The sequence below is a fragment of the Notolepis coatsorum genome (assembly GCF_963971535.1).
Source record: "Notolepis coatsorum genome assembly, chromosome: 18".
Lineage (NCBI taxonomy): Eukaryota > Metazoa > Chordata > Actinopteri > Aulopiformes > Paralepididae > Notolepis > Notolepis coatsorum.
Window position 1 is genome coordinate 52,667,002 of NC_140182.1, and position 12,590 is coordinate 52,679,591.

The 12,590-nt window shown below is 42.4% G+C and overlaps 1 protein-coding gene across 3 annotated transcripts in view; it reads right to left on the reverse strand.

The window, feature by feature from the left end:
- Positions 1 to 12,590, reverse strand: part of fcsk (fucose kinase) — an 86,732-nt gene that overhangs the window by 52,537 nt on the left and 21,605 nt on the right. For all 3 annotated transcript variants that reach the window (XM_084334348.1, XM_084334347.1, XM_084334349.1), the window contains exons 4-5: positions 11,768 to 11,893; positions 8,845 to 8,917 (exon numbers count right to left, since the gene is read on the reverse strand). In XM_084334348.1, the coding sequence (XP_084190474.1) occupies positions 8,845 to 8,917; positions 11,768 to 11,893 (199 nt within the window). The remainder of the gene's footprint in view (positions 1 to 8,844; positions 8,918 to 11,767; positions 11,894 to 12,590) is intronic.

The following is a 12,590-nucleotide window of genomic DNA, read 5'->3' on the forward strand; positions in this document are numbered from 1 at the left end:
CTGAATCCAGTATGAGATATAACAATATAATGATTCTACTTCAGAGCTGAAAAAGTTGTATTGTCATAGTTTCCTGGATGGTGGCTTGTGACATAAGAATAAGGAATATAGGCCTGTATCAGACTATAAAACCTTTCTTCATCAGGGCAAGTTTTTATAGCCCAATAACTATTCTGCCCTGGAGTTTGGACTGGTCAGGGACTCTTCTCTTTGAAATGTGCACACAACCTGTACATCTGCATGCCTCGTATGGGGTTGACAGGGTGTCTACCTACGCTAATTGAAATGTACTGGAACACACATTCCTATTTTAAGAGCAACTACAGTAGCATGGATCATGGTACAATAATTACACATTGTTTGATGGTGGGCTAATTTCTCAAGAAAAGTTACAAAAATGTAAGAAAATGCGCTCATCAAGGGGGTCTCGCCAAACGCGCAATGGACGCACTGTAAATTCACATGACAGCTCTGAAATCAAAATATGCTATTTTTATGGAGAACAGTGCAGCTGCAACAGATAGCACTTTAGTGATCCTTTTCTGTATTTAAAAAAAAATACATGATTTTCAGTTTTTGAGAAATGGTCACACTTATCCAAATATGCTATTTTTATGGAAAAGTGTGCAGCTGCAACAGATAGCACTTTACTGATAATTTTCTGTAATTTTATTTAAAGAAATATGCTATTTGATTTACTACTACAAGCAGTGTAATGTCAACAGTACTAAGCCATTTAGACCTGAAACACCTGTTAATAATGCATTATATAGCCTGCATATACACACAAATGTGTTTCCCGGTTTCTTAAATAAACATTATTTTGAAAGCAAGCACTTTTGTCATCATTGTAGCAAAAAAGACAGGACCGGAAAAGTCTTTATCGTATGTAGGGGTGCCCTGGAATATTTTATTGAACACAGGGGTGCCTTGGCAGCAGAAAGGTTGAGAACCCCTGCGTATAGATAACACTAGATATCACACTAGAGCACCAGCATGTCATTTATCCAATCAGGTGTATTGCATGTGGGGAAATGGAAAGTAGGGAGGGGATACATGCAGGCAACATGTAAACAACAGCATTCATTTTGGAAGCCCCTTCTGCCCCTTCCTAAAAGCTCTGGATGTATTATGTTTTTAAATGATTACTCTGCATAAAAATGTTATCCGATTCTATAGCATCTTAATGGTGTATAGACGTCTATGGCGTCTACTTACTGACCTTGTAACCCCCCCCATTATAAACTCAGACTCATTACCAATCTCAAGAAAGTATAGGCTAAGTGGTCTGTATGTATGAATTATTTAACAATGAAAACCAGGCAAAAACTGCTTTTTGGAATCACACCCCAGTATTTGATTCTTATAATAATAATAATAATAATAATAATAATAATAATAATAATAATAATAATAATAATAATAATAATAATAATAATAATAATAATAATAACAAAAGACAAAAAGACATAGGCATAAAGTACAGATGTAAAATTTAGGAAGCAGAGAACATTAAATCACATAATTTTTCATATTAGGATCTAACATCTTAACTCTTTCTGCGCCATACCCGAGAAAAGTCGGGTTTTGCCGCCATGCGCTGAGCGTCATACCCGAGAATTCTCAGGTTTTGATCCTTTGATATTTTTCCTTTGTTCCCCGTTCTATACACTCAGCCAGAGCTCCCTATGTCTCCCTGTCTCATCTGCCTACGTTGGAATTGCAATGACGATCGAATCTCACCAGGTGGCAGTATCGCCTACCTTTTGAACTGAGAACTGGGGATATCACTTGTCTTGTGATCCACTCCGGCTGTTTCCACCTAGGAGTGGATCGCAACATAGCAATCGGTGGAAGATTTGGTGCCTCAGAGCTATTCTTTCCCGTATGGTATCCATGCCCAATATACACAAGTAATTGCGATCGCCATGGGATCGACTGGGATTTATTCATTTTGGAGTACTTTCTGACTGAGGTAAGGTCTATCTTAGGTAACCTGCTGGTATTTTTTTTAACATAAAACATACTTCTGTACCGATCACAGTGTCGTGTTTTACCGGATGTAAAACATGCTCGACAAACACGATCGCAGTTTCTAGTTAAAACGACCCCCCCCCCCCTTGATGATTTTGTGAAGACACATAATGTACATGGTATATACCTTTGATTTGAGAGTATTTGGGGTTTCAGGCGATCAACCAGATTTGGGAATATTGCATATAACGAGTCATATCTCGCGATCTATGAAAAAAGACTGGATTATTTTGGAAAGGGGCGATGTTTAGCGTGTAATAGCGCACAAACTACAGTATGTAGAAATGAACTGATTAGTCAGTGATGGACTATGAACAATGCCTGTCAAATGAGCCATACTATTGTCTCCATAGCTATAATACATAACACACGATGGGTTTGCAAACATCTTTGTTTACGGTTTGGTTGTCACTGATAGACATACAGTAATAAAAGAGTCAATAGTGAGAAGTGCATGAAATTGGCATGAAGTGCACATAAAATCCATGAAATTGGCAGGAAGTGCATAGTAAAAATAGTGAACAGACTATTGATCCATTCCAGTGTTTCTCAAAGTGTGGGGCGCGGCCCCAGGGGGGGCACAGAGGCATGACAGGGGGGGCCTTGAGATTTAAAAATTTAAATTAATTATTTAAATTTTTTTGGATTACAGAAAATTATCACTAAAGTACTATCTGTTGCAGCTGCACTGTTCTCCATGAAAATACCATATTTGGATAAGTTTGACCATTTCTCAAAATCTGAAAATCATTATTTAATAAAACACAGAAAAGGATCACCAAGTTACTCTGGATAAAAAATGTTTTACAGACAACATTGAGACAAAGCTTCCTGACACATCTCCATCCAAACTCTTGGAAGAACTCATTGAAATGTCATCTGATACCACCTGGAGAGCTAGTTTCAGAGTCTGGTGCTGAATACCAAGTATCTCATGATGCAGCAGTTAAGGTGTTGATACCATTCAGCACCACATATCTGTGTGAAGCTGGCTTTTCATCCATGACAGCTCTGAAAACGAAATATAGGGCCAAGTTGAGCCTTGAGGATGACATGCGTGTTGCCTTGTCAAAGACTGACAGCAATAAAGACTGTAACTGAGGGGTACAATTCCCTGACTGTATTAATCAAGTATGGTATCATTAAACCACTACCGTCTTATGTACATTACTGGCCATACCGTACACAAGTATATCAGATGAGAACTCCTCCACAATGATACGGTTTCCACACAAAGTACTCGTTTAGAATATTTATTACATCAAAGATATTATTACATAATATACTTTACTTTAATTGCGCTTATAAGGCAAAGGAATTATGCAGGCAAATCAATAATGAATGTCCAATTATATCTATGGTACTCAGGGAAGATACTGGAAGGGGGGGTACTACCGGTTGTAAGCCAGCAGGGGGAGGCAATGCTCTATGCAAAGTCAATGGGTTCCACAGGGACTTCAACAAGCCCTGCTCGGGGGGCGATCTTACTCCCTGGAGCAGCGGATGAAAACGGCAGCTGTAATCCCAGGGTGCGCGCCGCACAGGTGAAGCCGTGGAGTCTCTCCTTGAGACGGGCTCGAATGATGTCCTCACGGTAGATCCCACACAGCAGCGTGGTAGACGGTTCTCTGCTCCAGCAGCCACAGTCAAAGCAATGAAGAATAATAATAATCCTGCCGGAAAGGGCTCTGCTGTCGCCGGTGTAAATCCTCCGGTGCGCGGTAGTTCACAGTTGAACTTGACGTTACTATCCTTATTCGCACGCGGCTATAAGTGCTCTATTTAGACGCACAATTACTCACTCCACGTGGTCTTTGACTCGTAATGAAGGCTTTTACTAGTAAGGAGCGAACGATACGTTGAACAAACGTATTAGGATAACACGACTCTATTTTGGGGCAATACGAGCCCTACTCTGCCGCACGTTGCATAGTGGGTGAGGCTTTACTTGGTAACTGAACTGAACAAGACTGAACTCCAACTCGAACTGAAAGGGGGGTCCTGTATTCGCCTGCGCCATATTTATATGTACGGGGAACAAATAGTGCCTATCTCATTTCTGTCGCCGTATCCCTGGGCAAGAGCGGGCATGTTGAGACAAGCCCTGTCGGTAGCTTTGAAGTCGGCTCTAGGGGCTCGGCACTGGCGCTGGTGGCACGCCATCCAATAGGAGAATGAAATATTATGGTCTGTGTAACTACTAGGTTAAAGGGACATTCCGTGTATATGTACAAAGAATATACAAGGGATATCAAACGATATATAAATATTATGCAATATATATCAATCAATAAATACATATATTCGGTTTAATCTGACCCTTTGTAACAAAGACTGTTTGCTTATTTCCTATGTTCGCTTTGTAAATTCCCAGTCACTGAGTGAAGATCTGCTGTTTTGCAAATATGTCAAAAACAGAGCGACAGTCACCTGACAGAACATGGACTGAAATGGGAGAACTGTGTGGGCTTTTGCTGTGACGGTGCGCAGGCCATGACAGGGAAAAGGAGGGGGCTACAGGCGCTCATCAAGGGGGTCTCGCCAAACGCGCAATGGACGCACTGTAAATTCACAGAGGCGCCAGCGTCAAGACAGCTTAGCCCTGAACTGAATGAGGTTTTGACAGAAGTTATAAACGTGGTAAATTTCATCAAAACCCGACCCCTGAAAGCGCGCCTGTTCTCTGCGCTGTGTGAGGAGATGGGAGCTGACCATTCTGCAGTGCCGTTTCACAGCGAGGCAAGGTGGCTCTCGCGAGGAAAGGTGTTGTCAATTTGAAAGGTCACGATATTGGTGTTATTTCAATAAATTTAAACATGGCCCATTTCATGACTATTTTGTTGGGGCGAGGGGGGGGGGGCAAAATATTTTGGTCCGCCAAAGGGGGACCTGACAGAAAAAGTTTGAGAAGCACTGAGTTAATGGGTTATGGCATTATCCAAAACATTAAACCTATTCAAACTAATTTACATTTGAAGAGTTACCCTCCCTGATATCTCACTTAAATGCCTGAGTAAAGAGATGGGTTTTAAGCTATCTTTTGAAGATATCTAGCAAGTTGGCTTCCCTGATGTTTTCCATAGTATTGGGGCGTAGTTGACAAAGGCTGCATCACCAATCTTCTTTTGACTATTTCTGGGAGCCTCTAATAGCCAGAAATTGATGATCACAGCGTTCTTGCTGACATGCAATTTATTATATTAGTGTTGGCAATGTAGTTTGGTCCCTGTCCATTTAGGGCTTTGTATGTAAGGAGGAGGGCCTTAACACATTGGGTGCCACGCCCCTTCCGGGAAGAGCATAGCCTCATGCCACCCATTAAACCAATGTAATCCGTCACCTTGTTTGTAGAGCTAAATCTATATTATAGCCATGGATTCAATACTATAGTCATTTGACACTGGGTTTCTTCCGGTCAAGATGCAAAAAAATAAAAATAATTTCCATCCATACGTTCCCGTTTTATACCGTGGTGAATATGAGTGTTATTTCATGTTGTCATGTTTCTCAGACATATGGCCTCTTAGTCTAACATAGAGCTCCCTCCCCCTGATTCAATACAGTCCGAGAAACCAACAAACCTTTCAAGACGATTGATTAGAATATCATGATCAAGTTCAAGTTTCTTTATTATTTGTCATACAAATACAGAATACTTTGCATGAAATGTTTCTTTCTGTTTCGCTCCTGAGAGTGTGCTAGATAATAATAAGATAGTATAAATAAGTATAATAAGTAAATAGAACGTCAAGAAGTCAAGTAAACACAAGTGTAAACAACAATTATTCAGTATACCTCTATATACAGTATGTACATCTGGTACAAAAATGGTGAGGTATAGCTTAGCTTGTGGTGCCACCGTTGTGGTGGTGAGGTGCAATAAGGAATGAGAGATGTGCAATTCCCTTACCAATAATATAAATATAAAGTGTAAAGTGTAAAAGTGTAAAGTGTGATAAAGTGGGTGCTACAGTGTGTTGTTTATTTAAAGTGAGTGTGTGTGTGCTGTGGGTGTGTTGCTGGCCTGTTATTGTTCATTGTTCAATCATTGTTCATTGAGCAATCATTGTTCATTGAGCATCCTGATGGCCTGGGGATAGAAGCTCCTTCTGAGTCTCTCTGTGCTTGCCATGAGACTCCGGTATCGCTTGCCTGACCACAGCAGTTCAAAGAGGCAGTTGTTTGGGTGGCTGGAGTCTTTGATTATTCTCTTAGCCTTGCCCATGCACCGCTTGTTGTAAATGCCTTGGAGAGTGGGAAGCTCCCCTCCAATTGTGCGTTCGGCTGAACGGGCCACTCTTTGTAGTCTGCTGCGGTCTTGTGCAGTGCTATTCCCAAACCAGGAGGTGATATTGCCAGTCAGGATGCTCTCTATTGTGCATGAGTAGAAGTTCTTGAGGATCTTCTGACTCACGTTACTTCCTTAAGCGCCTAAGGAAGTAGAGGCGTTGTCGTGCCTTCTTGATAACACTGTCAATGTGTGTGGTCCATGTCAAGTCCTCGGATATGTGGACTCCGAGGTACTTAAAACTGTTCACTCTCTCAAGGGGGCTGTAGTCCCTGACCCCCGACCTCCTAAAGTCCACAATCATCTCCTTTGTTTTGCTGATGTTCAGGGAGAGGCTGTTCTCTTGACACCATCCCGCTAGAACCTTAACCTCCTCCAGGTAGGCCCTCTCGTCGTTTGCAGAGATCAGGCCCACCACTACTGTGTCATCAGCAAATTTGATGATTGTGTTGTTGTTCCGCTGTGCCACACAGTCATGTGTGTACAGGGAGTAGAGGAGGGGACTCAGAACACAGCCCTGGGGGGCCCCTATGTTGAGCGTGATGGATGAGGAGGTGCAGTTGCCTGCTCTTACCACCTGGGGTCTACCCGTCAGGAAGTCCAAGACCCACTGGCAGAGGTCATAGTTCAAGCCCAGGTCCCTGAGCTTGGCTATGAGTTTGGAGGGGACTATGGTATTGAATGCTGAGCTGTAGTCGATGAACAGCATTCTCACATAGTTCCCCTGCCTCTTGTCCAGGTGTGATGCTATGGCGTCCTCTGTGGACCTGTTGGGGCGGTATGCAAATTGCAGGGGGTCCAGGTTGATGGGGAGGGAGGAGCAGATGTAGCCCTTCACTAGCTTCTCAAAGCACTTCATGGCTATGGAGGTGAGAGCTACAGGGCGGTAGTCGTTGAGGCAAGCAGGCTTGGATTTTTTGGGTACAGGGATAATGGTGGACTACTTCAGACAGGTGGGGATGACAGCCTGTTCTAAGGACAGGTTAAATATGTCAGTGAATACCGGGGCCAGTTGGTCGGCACAGACTTTTAGGACGCGGCCGGGGGTATACCGTCCGGTCCTGCTGCCTTCCTGATATTCACTTTCTTAAAAGGTCCTCCTCACCTCATGTTCCGTTATCCTGAACACTGAGTCTCCATCAGCAGCGCACCCCCCCCCTCTATTGCAGTGGTTTGTAGGCTGGTGCTGTTATTCCCAGCCTCAAACCTTGCATAGAAGGTATTGAGATCATTTGCTAAGGAGATGTCACTGTTCAGTTTGAGGGAGGTGCCTTTGTAATCTGTCATCGATCTGAGGCCCTGCCACATAGCTCTAGAGTCAGCCTGTTCATATTGAAGTTCATTTTTATCCCTGTAGCGCTTTTTTGCTTCTATTACTGCCCTCCTAACGTTGTATCTCACCACCTTGTGGTCATTCATGTTACCTGCCACAAGCCCGGCGTTGTAGGCTGAGGTGCGCGCCTTCAGAGCTTCGCGGACGGATTTGTCTACCCAGGGCTTTTGGTTTGGGTAAACTCTAATTGTGGTAGTGGGGATTGTTTATTTTTTTTTAGTTTTTTGTGATCATTTTAGAGAAGTAGTCCTTCCTTGCTAGGCGGATAGTTTTGTTATAGGCAGTTAAAGCATCTTTGTAGATATCACACTTTAAGAAGAGTATCATGTAGGCGGCCGGGTAGCGCAGCGGACTAAGCGTCTGCCTACCACCGCAGAGACAGTGGGATCGAATCCAGCTGCTGTGGTACCTCCGGCTTGGTCGGTCATCCATACTGACACAATCGGCAGTGTCAGCAGGTGGGAAGCCGGTGGGGTGGGTCCTGGTCGTTGGAAACAGCGACTCCTACAGGTCGGTCGGGGCGCCTGCTCAGCGAGGAAGGGATCTGGGTGAGGTAGTGTGATCCTCCCACACGTTACACTTCCCCAGTGAGAGTCCTCGCTGTCAGGTGAAAAGAAGCGGCTGGCTGACTCCGCATGTATCGGAGGAGACATGTGATAGTCTTCAACCCTCCCTAGACCGGCAAGTGGGGGGCAAATGCATGCAATGACTAGGAAGGGAGGGAAGGGAATTGGCATAACGACTAAAATTGGGATGGGAGAAAAATACAGAAAAAAGGGGGAGAAAAAGTAGATAAAAAGAAAAGAAGAGTATCATGTTCCCACTGTCAGAACTGAATTTTGGGAACATGCGTTCAGCTATGCTGCTCCATTGTCTTGGAAACTATTACAAAAATATTTGAAGCTAGACTAGATTCCCTTATTAGAATTTATAATTTTAAAGAAATAATTGGACACCTGCTTGCCATGGAGTGCTCATGTTTTAAATGTTGTCTTTTTCAGTAAAATATGAAATCGTTTTGACTTTTTAGTATTTGTGTGTTTTAATGTTGTTTTATGTGATAATTATCTGTATGCTGCCTTCTTGGCCAGAGCCCACTTGAACAAGAAATGGAAATATCAATGTGATTACCCTGGTTAAATAAAGGGTAAATAAAAGAAAAAAAGATGAGAATGAATGTGGATCTAACCATAGGCAGTGGGCATGGAGATGATCATGTCAGTGCTGCAAACCCAGACACCAGGAGGAGAACCTGGACACACCTAAAAGAAAAACCAACACACAGCATATTAAACCCAACAGCTCTGTGGTCAATTATATTCATTCAAAATATCAATAGAAATGTTTATTTGCTTGTGAGACTGTTAATAGATTGGAGACAACTGCCATAGAATCAAACCTTAAACAACCTATATTGGGATGTTGGATTCTGATGTGAAAAACTATGTGATTTTTATATGTCTGCACTTTATGTGTCTTTTTTTGCTGCTGTGAAGCACTTCTTCTTCTTCACACAATTCTTGCATGAAAGGTGCTATACAAATAAAGTATATTATTATTATTATTATTATCATTATGCCAACATGTTTTAAATGGTTTGGCCCTGGGGCGCTAGTGAGCCAGCAATGGAGTAGGACGTGTTGAGCGGAGCTCCTACCAAACTTTTCTATAACTATTATTTAATTGCATACTTTCTGCAAACTTTATAACTTTTTAACATATGCGAGATACCTTGGAGCGAGTTTGAACTGTTCACGTTACTTCAATGGCATCTCAATCTAAATACAATAATTTAAAGAGTCGAAAGTGAACACCGCAGATTTAGAATAGAATAGAATAGAAGTACTTTATTGATCCCCAAGGGAAATTCAGCACTACACATCGCTCACAATAAACATTTAGGTAGTCAAACAAATCACAAATAAGAATAAAAATACAGTCAGAGATATACATTCTAAAATATGTATATACATTCTAAAATATACAGCCAAAAATATACAGTAAAATGTACAGTAAAGAATAAAAAGAAAATGTAAATGTCGATGTACTGTAAAAGGTAAAAAGTCCAGGAAGATATGCCAGAGTTTGTACTGTTACTCTGTGCTCAGTGAGGCAGTGAGGCACAGTGAGGCGTTATATAGTCTGAATGCTGTTGGAATAAAGAACTTCCTGTGCCGTTCAGTGTTCAGTGTGCCCAAGTGCATATTGGGAGTCTTGGTCTAACACTGAACGTGCTCCTTCTAACGGCCAAGTCCCTGTATAGTGGGTGGGAGGGGTTGTCCATGATAGCGTGGAGCTTAGCAAGGCTCCTCCTCTCCGCCATCACCGCTAGAGAGTCTAGCTCCACCCCCACTACGTTACTGGCCTTCCTGACCAGCTTTTTCAGCCTGTTTGCATCCCCCGCTCTCAGTCCTATTGGATTCTCGTGTTTCAGCCTTTAATCTCTCTGTGGTTCCGTGAAGTCTGCGTTGTGTTTGTTATCTCTTACTCATCTTACTGGCTGTCACATGCTGTCTCCCCCGTTAATACATCCGTAATCAGAAGAATCGACACACTGGAAACGTGGTACATTTCCTTGAAACGTTATGTTTATTCCATAAACATAGACTCGTACAAGATGGAAACAGTTCTGAAAGTCTTTGAAAAGGCTATTGAATTCATTAATTCTACCGATCTTTCCTGCTATCAGCTCGATGATTGTTGCGGCCCAGTGGTTAGCCACAACTGGGCCGTCTGCTTGTCTGAGTCAAACCGGAAGAACTCACAACTATAAAGTATAGTCCTTAGCAACGGCTGATAGCCCATAGCAACCCCACCCCATCTCATCACTATAGCAAAGGCTTCTTCGTTTGATGCTAAAGCACCTCTGACCCAAATCAAACGCTGTGGCTTTGAAATGCACTTTCTCAAGATCTCTGCTCCTCGAGTAACCTTGACGCTGCCTGTGACTATCAGCCACTGGCTCCCTGCCCAGACCCTGCTATCGCTTGTATGTCCTCTTGGAGAATCTAACACACAATACAATGTTTAAACTAATATATCTATAGATATGTACTTTACCTACATGTTAAAACCCTTCAGACCTACAATGCCTGCTAATAATGCATTATATATCCTGTATATACACACCAATGTGTTTCCACGTTTTAATGGGATAACACACACACACAGAGGAGATGTATGTCTCAGCGTTTATAGTTTAACACGGTTAAACTGATATCTATAGGTTGTTATAACCAGAAATGAAAACCATTGATTTCATAAGTCTGCTACCCCAGCAGGTTACTGCATACAAGAAGGCGCCCGCCACCACCGACTTTAGAACATCCTCAATATCCTTGTAGAGACTTTTGAGGAAGTAGAGGCGGCTCTGGCCCATTCAAATGTATTGAGGGGTTTTAATAATTTCATGAATGTTTATTTATGTTTAAATAGAGCCTGGGTTCAGTACTAGTCAACATGGCATTATTTAAATAGAGCCTGGGTTCAGTACTAGTCAACATCATGCTAGACTATGTTTAAATAGAGCCTGGGTTCAGTACTAGTCAACATCATGCCAGAGCCAGTTAACAAAGCAAGAATGCAGTAGCAAATGGAAATAAGAAGAAGAAGAAGAAGAAGAAGAAGAAGAAGAAGAAGAAGAAGAAGAAGAAGAAGAAGAAGAAGAAGAAGAAGAAGAAGAAGAAGAAGAAGAAGAAGAAGAAGAAGAAGAAGAAGAAGAAGAAGAAGAAGAAGAAGAAGAAGAAGAAGAAGAAGAAGAAGAAGAAGAAGAAGAAGAAGAAGAAGAAGAAGAAGAAGAAGAAGAAGAAGAAGAAGAAGAAGAAGAAGAAGAAGAAGAAGAAGAAGAAGAAGAAGAAGAAGAAGAAGAAGAAGAAGAAGAAGAAGAAGAAGAAGAAGAAGAAGAAGAAGAAGAAGAAGAAGAAGAAGAAGAAGAAGAAGAAGAAGAAGAAGAAGAAGAAGAAGAAGAAGAAGAAGAAGAAGAAGAAGAAGAAGAAGAAGAAGAAGAAGAAGAAGAAGAAGAAGAAGAAGAAGAAGAAGAAATGTCCTGAAAGATATATTGAACGTGCGTGTATTCAGATATAAAATGTGGGAAATAAAGTGTTGTGTCAAACCTGAGTGGAGAGACATTCTATTAACATATCCAAACAGCAGTAGGGACCCTGGACAGTTTGAGTTGTCTTTTCAATGGGCAGCCAGCAGAACGCCCGGCCACAGCTGTCCCATGGAAAGTCCCGGCCCTGTAATTGAAGTCATTGGGTGAGAGAGAGATGGAGAAAGTTCAAAAAGAAAAAATCAATTGCATAGACTGAGTGAGACAGAGAAAGAGACACAGACAGAGGGGGTCGCCTGATTACTTTTACCAATGGATTTCCAGTTCCGCGTTCGCGTTCTGCGATCTGATTGGCCACTGATCGCTTTCTGGTCGTGCCAATCGTGTGACGCCTGTTTCTATCACCGGTTAAGCTTAGGCACACTTTCGAAGTTGGTTAAGGTTAGAGTTTGTCTTAGAGCAGGGCGATAGAACACCAGCCCTTATTCCAAACTCTAACCTTAACCAACTTCGAAAGAGTCGCCTAAGCTTAACCAGTGATAAACTACCGGTAGGCGTTAGGTAGTTTGCAGGCTGTTAGAGGCGGAAATGGGCACGTCACGCGATTGGGCTCACATGTCACATGACCAGAAACGTCAGTGGCCAATCAGATCGCAGAACGCAAACGTGGAACTGGAAATCCGTTGGTAAAAAACTAGACGCGAGGGGGTCACCCCTATGTTCTCACATTTCTAAGATTCTTCTCAAAATTAGGCCCTATGTTCCCACAGCCCAATGGTCCCACAGCCCTGTTCCCGGACGAACCCTCTACTACCAGAGGACAATGGACCTGTCTCAAAACCCTGCCCTCTTTTCTTGATCCTCCAATCACAGCTGTCGCTTAC